Source organism: Mytilus trossulus, unplaced genomic scaffold (assembly GCF_036588685.1).
Source record: "Mytilus trossulus isolate FHL-02 unplaced genomic scaffold, PNRI_Mtr1.1.1.hap1 h1tg000070l__unscaffolded, whole genome shotgun sequence".
Classification (NCBI taxonomy): domain Eukaryota; kingdom Metazoa; phylum Mollusca; class Bivalvia; order Mytilida; family Mytilidae; genus Mytilus; species Mytilus trossulus.
In genome coordinates, this window is record NW_026963294.1 from 101,591 (window position 1) to 114,325 (window position 12,735).

Consider the following 12,735-nt stretch of genomic DNA (forward strand, 5'->3'; position numbering starts at 1 on the left):
AATTCAAAAGGCATAAATAAACACCATTACTAGTGTTAATTGCTTCATGTTAATATTTAAAATCTGTTTTCAATGTTTTATTAAAGTTTTTTTCAAACCTGACAGGAAACCATAAGAAACCGAAAGCATTTTTTTAGTTTTATTTTATTGCAAAATCTGCTTAAAATAATCTGAACAGTATACTTTTTCTTAAAATCCATCTTAAATGTAACAGTATTATAAAACTCCTAAATATGTGCTTGTTTTGAAAACAATTAGTACAATTTATTCAGAATTTTCCATATTTTCTCCATTGATACAGGATACCATAATCGTTGTATCTTGATGTTTAAGCAAAAAAAATGTATTTATATTTGGTTTTGATATTCCAGTTATATACAATTTATTCCAAATCATTGGCAATGTAACATTCTTTAAATCCAGTAAAGAAAAAAACTTTTAACTTGGAATTAAAATCTTTAAAATAGGCACAATGTGATACTTGTGACCTGTACACCATCTACATGGTTTCCACATTTTAACCTACTTTAGTGGGCTAAAATCAATAAAGTACTTCCTTTTAAGTCATGCATGGTAAAAGTTTACTTCTCCTTTGACAAGTTTATTGCGTTTCTGATAAGTGTTTGCAGAACATGAATAAAAAATATTAATTAAAAACTGTGACAGGATTCCAACTTTGTACATTCTCAGTGTAACGGTATATTAACATGTATTTGTTATTAAATTATATTTATTCACCTAAAATATCCAGTAATATTTACTGCTGAAGTTAAATCAATCCAACGAGCATTGGTACAATGATAAGAGACGTAATTTCGATTGATTTTTCCAAGGACTCTTCACGTCATTATCGGGAAACGAAGTGTGTTCTAACGTCTGTCAAATATGAAATCGATTTTGTCAAGTCATTGAGCATTTATTTTCACACAGGATCGTATGTAACATTATGCACATAGGAAAAATAACAGACCACCGGCGCAATCTCTTTGACAATTGTATTTTCCTCTTTTAAACAAGACGAAACAAGTCTACAGATTATGTTTGCTAACATCCCGTTGGAAACAAAAACAATGTTTAGACCTAGTATTTCGTACATCCGGCCGTAATGGCGTTATCACGTGTTAGTCACATGTTTCACGTATGACCGGAAATGGTTAGAACGTAAGGACAAAAACAATTTTAATAAATAACTGGACTTCTGTTTCGTGTGAAATGTAACGCATAACGACAACGTAATTTTCTTACTTAATTATTACGAAGATCAAAACAAGGATGTAAATCATCTCGGATTTACCTGTTTGAACATCTCGCGAGAGTTCATATTTGCATATTGTTTTTAAGAATTCTATTACAACAAAGCAGATTACATCATCTAAAAATTGCGTTACGAAATCGGACTCAAAAATCACGCCACTGTTCTTACATCTGCTACATAAATACTTATAGTTCTCGGCATTTTCTTCTCACTATTCTTATTGGTCGATGTTCTTTGTTATTTGAAAGCAAAAGTTACGAATTTGCCGGTGACGATTATCTATAAATCAGTCAGCGTTATGCTCTTCGGAAGCAATAAGTAACGCGAGAAACGACACAAAAATACGGTTGTAGAATCTTTGAAATTCGTATATTTTATTTTTTTTTCTAGGGAAGAGTAGCATTCACTTGTATGTTGATAAAATAATGGCATCTTTAGATGTAGTTGCAACTTTTCTTAAAGTAATTCACATTTTATCACTTTTCTATAGTTATAGGAAACGGAGCCCAATAGCAAATTATGGTCCATATATCATGTATATAATAAACACATTTTACTTCACTTACCACATCATTGGTTCTACATTCCAAATTAGCTCTGTTCTTTACACATGATTCTACCTCTTTTATATTTCCCTCCTTTGCAGCTTTCAGAAGTTTCTGTAAGCAAAACAAAGTTTTTACATTTTCCTCTAAAATATACAAATGTATTATAAATGTAATAATTGAATTTAATAAGCTACATGTTTACAGTTTCAATAGCTTATATTAAATACAATGACTATAAAGAGGGAATGAAATTGTCTATAATTTCAGAGTGTTTTTTTTAGAAAAATCTTTAGACAATTGTATTATGCATCAGTTTGGAGATGAGCCTCAGTTTTTGTTGGGGTTAGTATATATATTGTAGGGTCTTTAATTTTCTATGTAATGTTTTGTGGAATGTTGTTTGTATTTTGATTGTTTTTAATTTTTTGCCATGGCGTCGTCAGTTTCTCTTTGACTTAAAAGAGTTGTGAATGTCCTTTGATATCTTATGTCTCTTTGTTTGTGTCCTGGAATTTTGTATATTGAAATTCTTTTCACTGTAGTCATTTTGATTTCTCCTGTTCTCCCCCTAAGTATACTGGACGCCTGTGTCTTTCTGTAAATTTAATAAACAACATAGGTCACATGACCACTGACTTTCAGAAGAAAAACTTACCTCATCCCAACTTGCCATTATATCCTGTAAAAGAAAGAGAAATCATTGTATTTTTATAACAATAAGGAGATACAGTATGATTACCAATGAGACAACTATCCACTTATGTTTAAAAAAAGTGGATGTAAGCAATTATAGGCAACGGTAAGGCCTTCAACAATGAGAACCAAATGCTCCGCAGGGCGCAGCTTTATACGACCGCAGAGGTTGAACCCTGAACGGTTGGGGCAAGTATGAACACACTATTCAAGCTGGATTCAACTTTAAATTTGGATTGTGATTAAATAGTTGACACAGCATAGGTTTCTGACACAGAATGAATGTGTTCTAATTATATATAATGAACTTAATTTTTTTGTTTTGCCTTTGAGCAATTCAATATGCTGTTGAATATAAATCCTCTCTAAAAATGTTTGAAGAAATTTTCTTTTAATTTATGAAATCTGAAATGAAAAAAATTTAACCCCCCTACCCCCCCACCCCCCAATTTTTTTTTCACATCCCCCTTCCCTTATACCAAAACTGGTAATGTCTTAAGTTGCTGTACATGTATATCATATTGGTTTTTCGTTTCTTGATTTGTACAAAAATCAACCCTTTAGTTGGTCTGAGGATACTGTTATCGTCCTTTGATTTCCGTTGTCTACAAATATAGTCCCTAGTGTGAACAGTGTATAACTTGAAATTGTTTTTGATACACTTTCCAAATTTCTTTCTTTATAATTTTATATGTTATGCATGAAATATAAAGTATGAGGATGAAATAAAATGTGAAAAAAAGAATTTGGTGATGAATTGTAATGTCAAGTAATGATTTTGTCCAGTTGAAGAATTTTGTCTGAAGCTGTCAAACTGAATTATAGACCCCCTTAACATAGAATTGTCCATATTTTAAGTTGGAGCTGGTAGACTTGTTTATAATTTTGATAGTATTTGTCCCAAAAGTAGCACTATACTGTAAAAACTTTTTGAGATGCAGCAGATGCGATTTTTCTAATTTGAATTTATTGTCTAAAAGAAATGCACTACGAAATAAGTGTGTTCTCAGGCCTTTCTCGTTTGAAGTGCTTTACATTTGTCATTTTGGAGCCTTACTTTTAGATTGCTGTTTGGTTAAGGTTTTGCTCATTGTTGAAAGCTCTCTGGTGAGGAGTCGTCCCATTAGCAATCATACCACATCTTCTTACTTTTAACAGTATTTTTACAAAAACAAGAAAAACACATTTCTGACTGACAAACCCAATTTTGACAAATGCTTACTACCAGCACTTTTACATTTTCATGTTATGGATTAAGTGCTATGGTCCTTGTGATTGATTGAAAAATCACTGTTTCTGACATTTCTGTGTAATAACTAGTGAAACATTTAACCAAACCTTTTAAAGTTTTAATATTTGTTGTTTCTCATGTCAAAATGGAAGTTAAGTGTGATAGTGCAAATTTTCTTTTATGCTGTTCAGGAGTTATGGCCCTTGATTGTTTCAACTATGACATTAAAATGTAAGCAAAATTTGTACATCATCTTTACAGCATCTATTTAAAAAAGAGTAATTTTGTTTTAAAGTTTATCTGATTTACTTGTATATGGTGGAATGTAATAAAAGGACAAGGTTAGAGGATAAGCATAATTTGAATAAAATACAGATTTTATCAACATTAATACTTAAAGGTATTGGGGCAATCTAAATATGACATCATGATTACAACAATAACTGAAATATTCCTCGTAAAATTACAACTCCTGTATACAATATAAAATTGAGATACAAACATGTTTAACCCCTCCTCATTCTTTATGTGTCTGTCCCAAGTCAGCAGCTTGTAGTTCAATGGCTATCACTGGTTCTTGTCTGTCATAACTGTCTTTCGTAAATTGGTTAAATTGTTATAAATTAGGCGTAAGTTTTCTCAATTGAATTGTTTCATATTTTTCATGTTGGGGCCTTTAAAGCTGACTATACGGTATGGGTTTTTATACGACCGCAAAAATTAAAAAAAATTTTGGGTCGTATATTGGTATCGAGTTGGCGTCGTTGTTGTCTGCGTCGTCGTCCGAATACTTTTGGTTTTCGCACTCTAGACTTGTATGGTAAATCCCTATGTTCTATTTTTAGCCATGTTGGATATATTTTTCAATCAAGATACCCTATTTAAAATTGTAGCTGAGTTTAATTCTATTTGGCCCAGTAATTAAGTGAAGAAGATTTTTGTAAAAAAAATATTGCTGTTAACAGTTTAGGCCACACTTAAAAATATTTTGGTTTGCCCAAACCCTACCCACAGCAGTCAGAGCTCAGACATAAACAAGTCGATTTTTGTTTTTGACTTAAATAAGTCGAAACATGTATTTATTATAAAAATGTATATAGTCTCAATTTAAGACTTATCTAAGTCAGAAAATGACAGACTTGTTTAGGTCTATTTATGTTGGTGAAAAATCCTAATGTTTCTTTGTGGCCAAACTACACCACCTATGACAGCAAAAAACCTGTATGAGAGTTCACAAGGACTTGAGCTATCTATATTTAATTATCTAATTGAACATCCTTACTAAACACAGATGTTTTACCTCATTAAGTGTGATTCCAGGTGGTTGCATTGTAAGGTTAATTAACATTATCTCCGATTTTTTAGACACTCATTCATATTTTTCTTTAGAAGACAAAGCATTGGCTTTCAATGTTGTCATTATTTGATTTAGATGCATGACCTTTTAATAAATATGCGTGGGTCTTGAAGTTAACCAATTGTGATCACTCATTGACTTGTAGGAGTCGATATTTGCAACTTTTTGATTCTGGTCAATTATTTCTTGTTTAACAATATTGGACTTGTTCAAGTCGTATTTTGTCTTACATTAAAGGGAGACAAATCCTAAAACTTACTAATCTAGACCTCTATGAGTCAAAAGCAGATTCAGACTTATTTATGTCTGAGCTCTGACTGCACAGGTTGATACAGTGGGTAGGTAGGTAGGCATTTTCTTTTTTTTTTTTAAGAAGAAATTTAAGTATCCGATGTTTATTAGTCTTCATTCCCATTTGATTAAAAAAAAATCTTCTTCAAATCAGGACAATAAAAGAATTTGAGTAGGCAGCTTTTTTCTGGGCAGGTAGCGTTTGGGCAAACAAACCCATTATTTATTATGGCCTTATCTATATCTATAATAATATTCAAGATAATAACCAAAAACTGCAAAATTTCCTTAAAATTACCAATTCAGGGGCAGCAACCCAAAAGCGGGTTGTCTGATTCATCTGAAAATTTCAGGGCAGATAGATCTTAACCTGATGAACATTTTTACCTGATGAACATTTTTACCTCATGTCAGATTAGCTCTAAATGCTTTAGTTTCAGAGATATAAGCCAAAAACTGCATTTTACCCCTATGTACTATTGTTAGCCATGTCGGCAATCTTGGTTGGCAGGCGGGGTCATCAGCAACATTTTTTAAACTAGATACCCTAGTGATGATTGTGGCCAAGGTTGGTTAAATATGGCCCAGTAGTTTCAGAGGAGAAGATTTTTGTAAAAGTTATTGGACGACGACAACGGCAACAGATGCCAAGTGATGAGAAAAAAACTATTTCGAGATTTATAAAATAAATTTGTAGATTCACCGTACACAATTAAAAGGTAAAAGTATCTGGGTCTTATCAAATATATATTTGAAGATTCACTGTACACGATTAAAATCTAAAAATATATGGTGCTTTATACAATGGAAAGCAGGACACCCCTGTCTCTACCTTTACACATATATCGATATATGTATATAATGTTCATCTCATATCTTTCCTTATTGCACTGATTGTACGTTGAATAATATATTTAATGAGACAGTTAGTATGACATTATTATTTTCCTTGTAATTTCCATACACGCTTCAAAATTTTGATTACAAATTACATTGTAAAAGTTCCAAAAAATCTGTGAAAAGATCCTCAAATTCAACATAACTTGTTAATAAAAAAAATGAAAAATGGTTAAGGATGATTTTGAAAGAAACGTGTTAAAATGAAGTCCATAACTAAGTTTCAATACAATTAAATACCCAAAGTGAAATCTGTTGGTATGAGTTCTACAACCGTCAATATGGGATTACATGTGGGCCTTCATCAAACTGTAATTGCAACTTCAGCATGTTATTGTTAAGTCTAGATCTGTCTGCAAGGTCTTAATGCCACTTTATATAACATACCCCTTCTGCCACCAGTCAATCAAAATCTGAAAAAAAGTTTTCAAATTTAAAACATGTAAACAGATTAAACAGAATAGAGAATGGAAACAAGGAATGTGTCAAAGAGACAACAACCAAAACCAGAGAGCAGAAAAACAGCCAAAGGCCAACAATGGGTCATCAACACAGCCAGAAAGTTCCACACCCAGAGGCACACTTCATCTGCCCCCCCCCCACCCCCACCCTTTAGTTATTACAGACATACATGTACTTTTTCTGTAATAACATAGGTGTACTATGCATGATTGGCAAACTATGAACTGTTATATCAATGTATATCTTTCTATAGTTGAGTATACATGTACATAAAGACAATAGTAATATCAATAGAACTTGTATACATTTTAACAAAACTAATGATGTATATTGTTCCTTTGAAACATGTAACATACATATGTTATCACAGTTCTTTGATTTTTTAGTCCACAATAACAAATGTATATGTAGGACTCAAATCTATGGTGGGTTCCAAATCTATGGCAGATTACTAATCTATGGCAAATGTGACGTTACAAACGCCAAACAACTCAAATCTATTGCAGATTTTTGTTTTTCTCCAAATCTATGGCAGCTCTAACATATAACGTCACAATTCAATAACGCCATATTACATCGTCGCCGCCGCAAACGATGGCGGAACCCATAGTTTTGAACACCATTTTAGATGACCACAATTTGACGATGGTTTACATAAAGATGTGACCCATTATCCGGAAAAGGGACACAATGTGCTGTACCGGTTGAAGTCCTCGATGAACAAGGACACCGCTTTTTCAGTAACGGATATTTCAGCAAAGGAGTTATTATAGTAAACATTTTACTGTCTACGGTTGGCAAATCATATAAAGTGAAACATGAAATTAACGGATACCAATTTTATTTAGATCGTCATAAAATAAAAAAGATACCATAACGATGAATACGATATTATTTGAACATTCAAACTGTTCATTTTTATTTATCCCCTTTTTTTTTATTTATTAAAAATCCACCTGCTTGTTTGTTAAGGGACTTAACGTTGATTACTAGTTGGTTAAATAAATGCACAGATTAGAAATTTTTTTTTTTACGAGGCACATGATTTCAATCTTGAAGTCTGTATGTATGTTATGAATTCATCATTTACGTTTTTTTTTTGCCGCCATGATTTTGTTGACCAGTATTTACTGTTTATTTCACAAATTGTTAGACATGCTTCCGTTGTCGTACATGTTTTAAAACTTGTTTAAATAATGCAAGTATGTCGTATGTGTACTGCATTATTTTCCATTTGCAATTTATTTTCCATAGACTTGGACACAGTAAAAATCCGCCAAAGATTAGGAAATTACAAAACTTGCCATAGATTAGGATTGTAAAAAATCTGCCATAGATTTGGGATGGCATGACGTCATATTTGCCATAGATGAGGAATCTGCCATAGATTTGGAACCAACCATAGATTTGAGTCTTTCATATATACATAGATGCCAACCCCTTTTGACACAGTCAGTAACAAACTATCAAATTTTCCGTATTTTTGAAAAGTTTTCAGTAATCATTCATAAACTTGCATTTACCAATAAAAATTACTGACGAGTGGTTGCAAAATGATTTGCACTAAAATTTGTTGTTCAACATGTTGTCTGTAGTATGTATTCCATTCATTAATTGTTCAGATGTTTTCGACTCCTACATTTTCGTTTTGTCAAGGAGAAGTAGAGAAAGGGGGAAAGCTACTACATAAAATGCAAGTTTGCGTCTTCGGAAGTCAGTTAGTTCCCAACGATAGGTCAATAACTCCAGAGAAACCGGAAACATTACATTGGGCTTTTCTAAATACTGGACCAGGACGGAACAGTAATGATAAAAATCCGCGTTTTACAAAATTGAACGGCGAGGATTGGGAATCCGTAACTTTTCGACTTTGACCGTAATAGCGTAGTTTTTATCGCAAAATCGGAAAAACTACGGAAAAATCGTAATGGTTGGCATCTATGTATATATGTTAATTTTCTGTAATAACTCTATAGAGAGAGTTATATCGTTGACTGACTGAACCATGAAAATGAGGTCAACGTCGGGTGAAAGCTGCCAGTTGGACATGTACACCTTATAATGATTCCATATACAAATAAATTGGGAATGTGTCCATGGGACACAGAAGTTGCCCCCGCTCGCATATCATATAAAGTTATACATGTTATAAAGGGACATAACTGAAGAACAGTAAAAATCACTATCAAAATTTGGTTGAGGCTAACTTAAGTTAGAGAACGGAAACGAAAAATTCAGCAACTTTTCCATTTGTAAACGGGCACAACTAATAGAATACTACATTTTCAAGGATTTGTCTCACTATACAAATCCTTGTATTTTCTCATGGCTGTTACTATAGGGCCCCAAGATTTTTGTTTCCCAATAACCCGAATAATTCAGTCCCTCCCCGTGATCAACTCTCCCACTCGCGAGGGCCTGAACTCTTAATACGAGTTAAAACTTTGCAGTAAAAAATGACGTTTTTTTCTCAATTCATGAACATTTGATAAATATGAGTTATTTTTGAATAAAAACAAAAAACAATTTGTGTTTATCTTTTATAACAAAAAAGTTATGCCTTTCTTTCGAAAAAGAAATTACGGCCACAAATCTCGACTTTGAGCAAATATGCAAAATTTCGACCTCATTTTACTCAAAAAGTAGCACATGAAGGTATATTTTTTATTACATATTTGATTTAATCAGGTAAAAAATAGCCTATATGCAAATTTTCATGAACTTGTAAATACAGGATCAAAACTGTATCCTATGCCCTTAATACGAGTTAAAACTTTTGCATGAATACGACAATCTTTCGTCTATCAGAGAAAAGCTGTCAATAAAAAAAACCAGCTACATTTTTGGCCAAAGCGTGGGAGGCAAAACATGACAAAAATGCCCCTAAATGAACAAAAATAAATTCCAGAAAAAAATGACCGCCTTACCTCTTGAATCCACCCCTGAATTATGTACTCATTGTCCATGCCAAGTTGGCAAAACATATAGATTTTTTTTTTTGAATTTCTTAAATACTTCCTAGGTACAGCAATTAGTTTTTCACAGAAGGGTACTTGGAAGATATATTGCCAATATATGTCAGTCAGGGGTACTACTTGTACAAGTTATTTTTAATTACTCAAAGAAGTAATATTAATATATTTATATAAGTAAATTTGTAGGATACTTATACAAGTGAAATTTATTTACTTGTACATGTATAGGTAAAAAAAAATATTGGCTGAGTTATGTCCCTTAGACATTCAGTTTTTTTTTACTTGTAGAAGTAAAAAAGTCATCCTATCTTCTTTTATAGAATTCTTATGATTTATTTGCTCTAATAGAATTTCAAATTATCTGCACTTTGCAGATGTCTTTACTAATCATTTAAGTGTAATTTCATGGACAATGAAAATCCCATTTGTCTGTTATCTTCAGAACACTGCTCATTTACAAGTCCCCATGGAGCAATTTTTGAAGGCCTTGTGCAAATACTTTAAAAGATCTTTGCGCAATCAGTTTCTTTGTTGAATTAATGAGATGAAACATTGAACTCTAATGAAAAAAATTGAGCAAACCGGGGAAAAATCATTAAAGGCATAAATTTACATCTCAAAACTTGAGGACTTTTGTGGGATTGTAAGAAAAATTTACTTACATGTATACAAGTAAATTTTTGAGAAAATTAAGGGGAGATTATTTAAACATTATTTATTTACTTATATGTGTATATTTTTTTTTACTTCTTCAAGTCAATAAAAATAACTTGTACAAGTAGTAACCCTGACTGTATGTGTCAATGAAAATGTTGTAATATGTTTATATATTTGGTTGTGTATATTGTATTACACATGTATATATATGCCTTTTATCTGCTATTGTGCAATGCGTATTTTGCGTATAAAAGTATTGAATTAAATGGAAGTACATGTATATTTTTTTACTGAAAACAAGATTAAATTATGCTACATTTTCAAAATGAATTGTTTTATGGATCCACCCGACCCGGTCTTTACTACTTTCAGAATGAAAAATCAGATTTCTCAACAGAAGAATCCTGCAATGCACCTCTTGATCTTTGGTCTCTTTGACTGGATCTTGTTGTTCTTTTTATTATAATTAGGTATTTATGTACAGAAGTCATTTAGGGATACAGTTTTCGAAATGCAAAAACCATTAACCGAATGTCGATGATTGTAAACCTTACATACAAACAAGTCATCACTACTTTTGACAACAAATTTTGATTTCACGCTTATTACAATTATGATTCTATTTTTTAGTACTTTTACGTGTCCCGCTCAACTTTGTTTCCTGTTTTCAGGCACAATAATTTGACTTTCATGTGTCCAAATACCAAAAATAAGCCAATCCGGTGTCTCGCTAAGACCCCAATGAGACCCACTGTGATGACTGAAAGGCGTTATTACATACATGACATACAGACATTGTTTCTTTGTAAAATAACCGGTTATTTCAACACAATTCATGACAGGAGAAGATATAAATATATAAGAATTCCCCCAATAACAGAACTAGTATACCTGTTATTGTCTGAAATAACTTGTTTAAGTTATATGTATACCTTTGGTGGTAAATAATAATGTAAAATCTTTAATATACACCCTATCGCTATTTGTCTGCAGGCCATTACTGGGCATCACACAGGTTCTCGTAAAATTTTGACGTCATAATACAAAATATCTGACGCCACAATGGATAAAGTGATTGTTGTATGACGTTCATAGTTCCAGCGGGACAGATTCAGGATTAGCGATAAGGTGTATTGTCTCATACCTGTGGATGAGGAACCTAACTTGATGTTAATAATCAGTTCTTAATTTTATTTTAATTTTCAAATACAAAGATTTTATATTGTATGCACACTTTTGATTCTATACGCATTATAAATCAAACGGCGGATCCAGAAATGTTCATAAGTGGGGGCCCACTGACTGACCTAAGAGGAGGCCCGCTCTAGTCGCGCTTCAGTGATTCCCTACATAAGCAACCAAATTTTTTCCCAAAAATTTTCTTGCCTCCCCCCCCTAAATCCGCCTCTGTAAGGGACGACATCAAAAGTTCAATGTACGATAAAAAACTTAATTCAGATAGTTTTTTTAATGACCCCCCTACCCCCCTCTTAACTTACTACAATACATCGATTTTACAAATATCTATATGGGTCAATCAATTTTTCCAAAGTAATTACTTTGGAAAAATTGATTGACCCATATAGATATATGTAAAATCGATGTATTGTAGCACTGGTAGACCTATTTGGCAAATGACCGCGATTTTTGGCAAATCTCCGCGGAACGGATAAAAAATAGAGGTTTATCGTAAATTTTCCGTTTTATAGAATATTTTGCGGTTCTCCGGAGATTTTCCGTGTCTCAGGGAATTATCCGTTTGTCCGATTAAACTGGTGTGTATTGAGTCAGTGATAGAACCAGTGATGCGTGAGCGACGGTTATTAATAGATCGTTGTATAATCCGTTATCTGTGAGCAGCGGTTATTAATAGATCGTTGTGATTATATACACTGTTTACAGTCAGATAAAAATAACCGTCTTATTACCCTTTTCAGTCGAGAAATAAAAATCGGTGGTTTTGATATTAAAGTTACTTGCAATTTAAATATCGAATTTAGTTCAATAAAGAATAATCTATTTAAATGTGACCAATGAACAGGAAAATGCACGTGGTAACTTTGCAATACTACAAATATGTTCACCTTACAAAATTCTTCTTTATTGTCATGTTAAGATAAATCAGTTCCTGTAAAAACAGTAAAAACAGGGTCTTAATTACTGCAGATGCCGTAACCCGACATAATGTCATACTGATTTGACACTTGTCTAGTGTGAGTAACACCTGCTGTGATATTTTTGCAATACAACATGGACAAGCGGAAGGTCATAAATCAATCTGTTGATCCGAATTTAACTTTACCTGTACAGATATTTATTTCAAGAGGATATATCATAGATACATTTAATAAATTGTATTGTATTCAATG

At 32.5% G+C, this 12,735-nt stretch overlaps 1 protein-coding gene across 1 annotated transcript in view; it reads right to left on the reverse strand.

The window, feature by feature from the left end:
- Window positions 1-12,735, reverse strand: part of LOC134699495 (uncharacterized) — a 427,645-nt gene that overhangs the window by 73,215 nt on the left and 341,695 nt on the right. The window contains exons 2-4 of the mRNA XM_063561099.1: window positions 6,513-6,685; window positions 2,459-2,482; window positions 1,822-1,914 (exon numbers count right to left, since the gene is read on the reverse strand). Of these exons, the coding sequence (XP_063417169.1) occupies window positions 1,822-1,914; window positions 2,459-2,476 (111 nt within the window). The 5' untranslated portion in view covers window positions 2,477-2,482; window positions 6,513-6,685. The remainder of the gene's footprint in view (window positions 1-1,821; window positions 1,915-2,458; window positions 2,483-6,512; window positions 6,686-12,735) is intronic.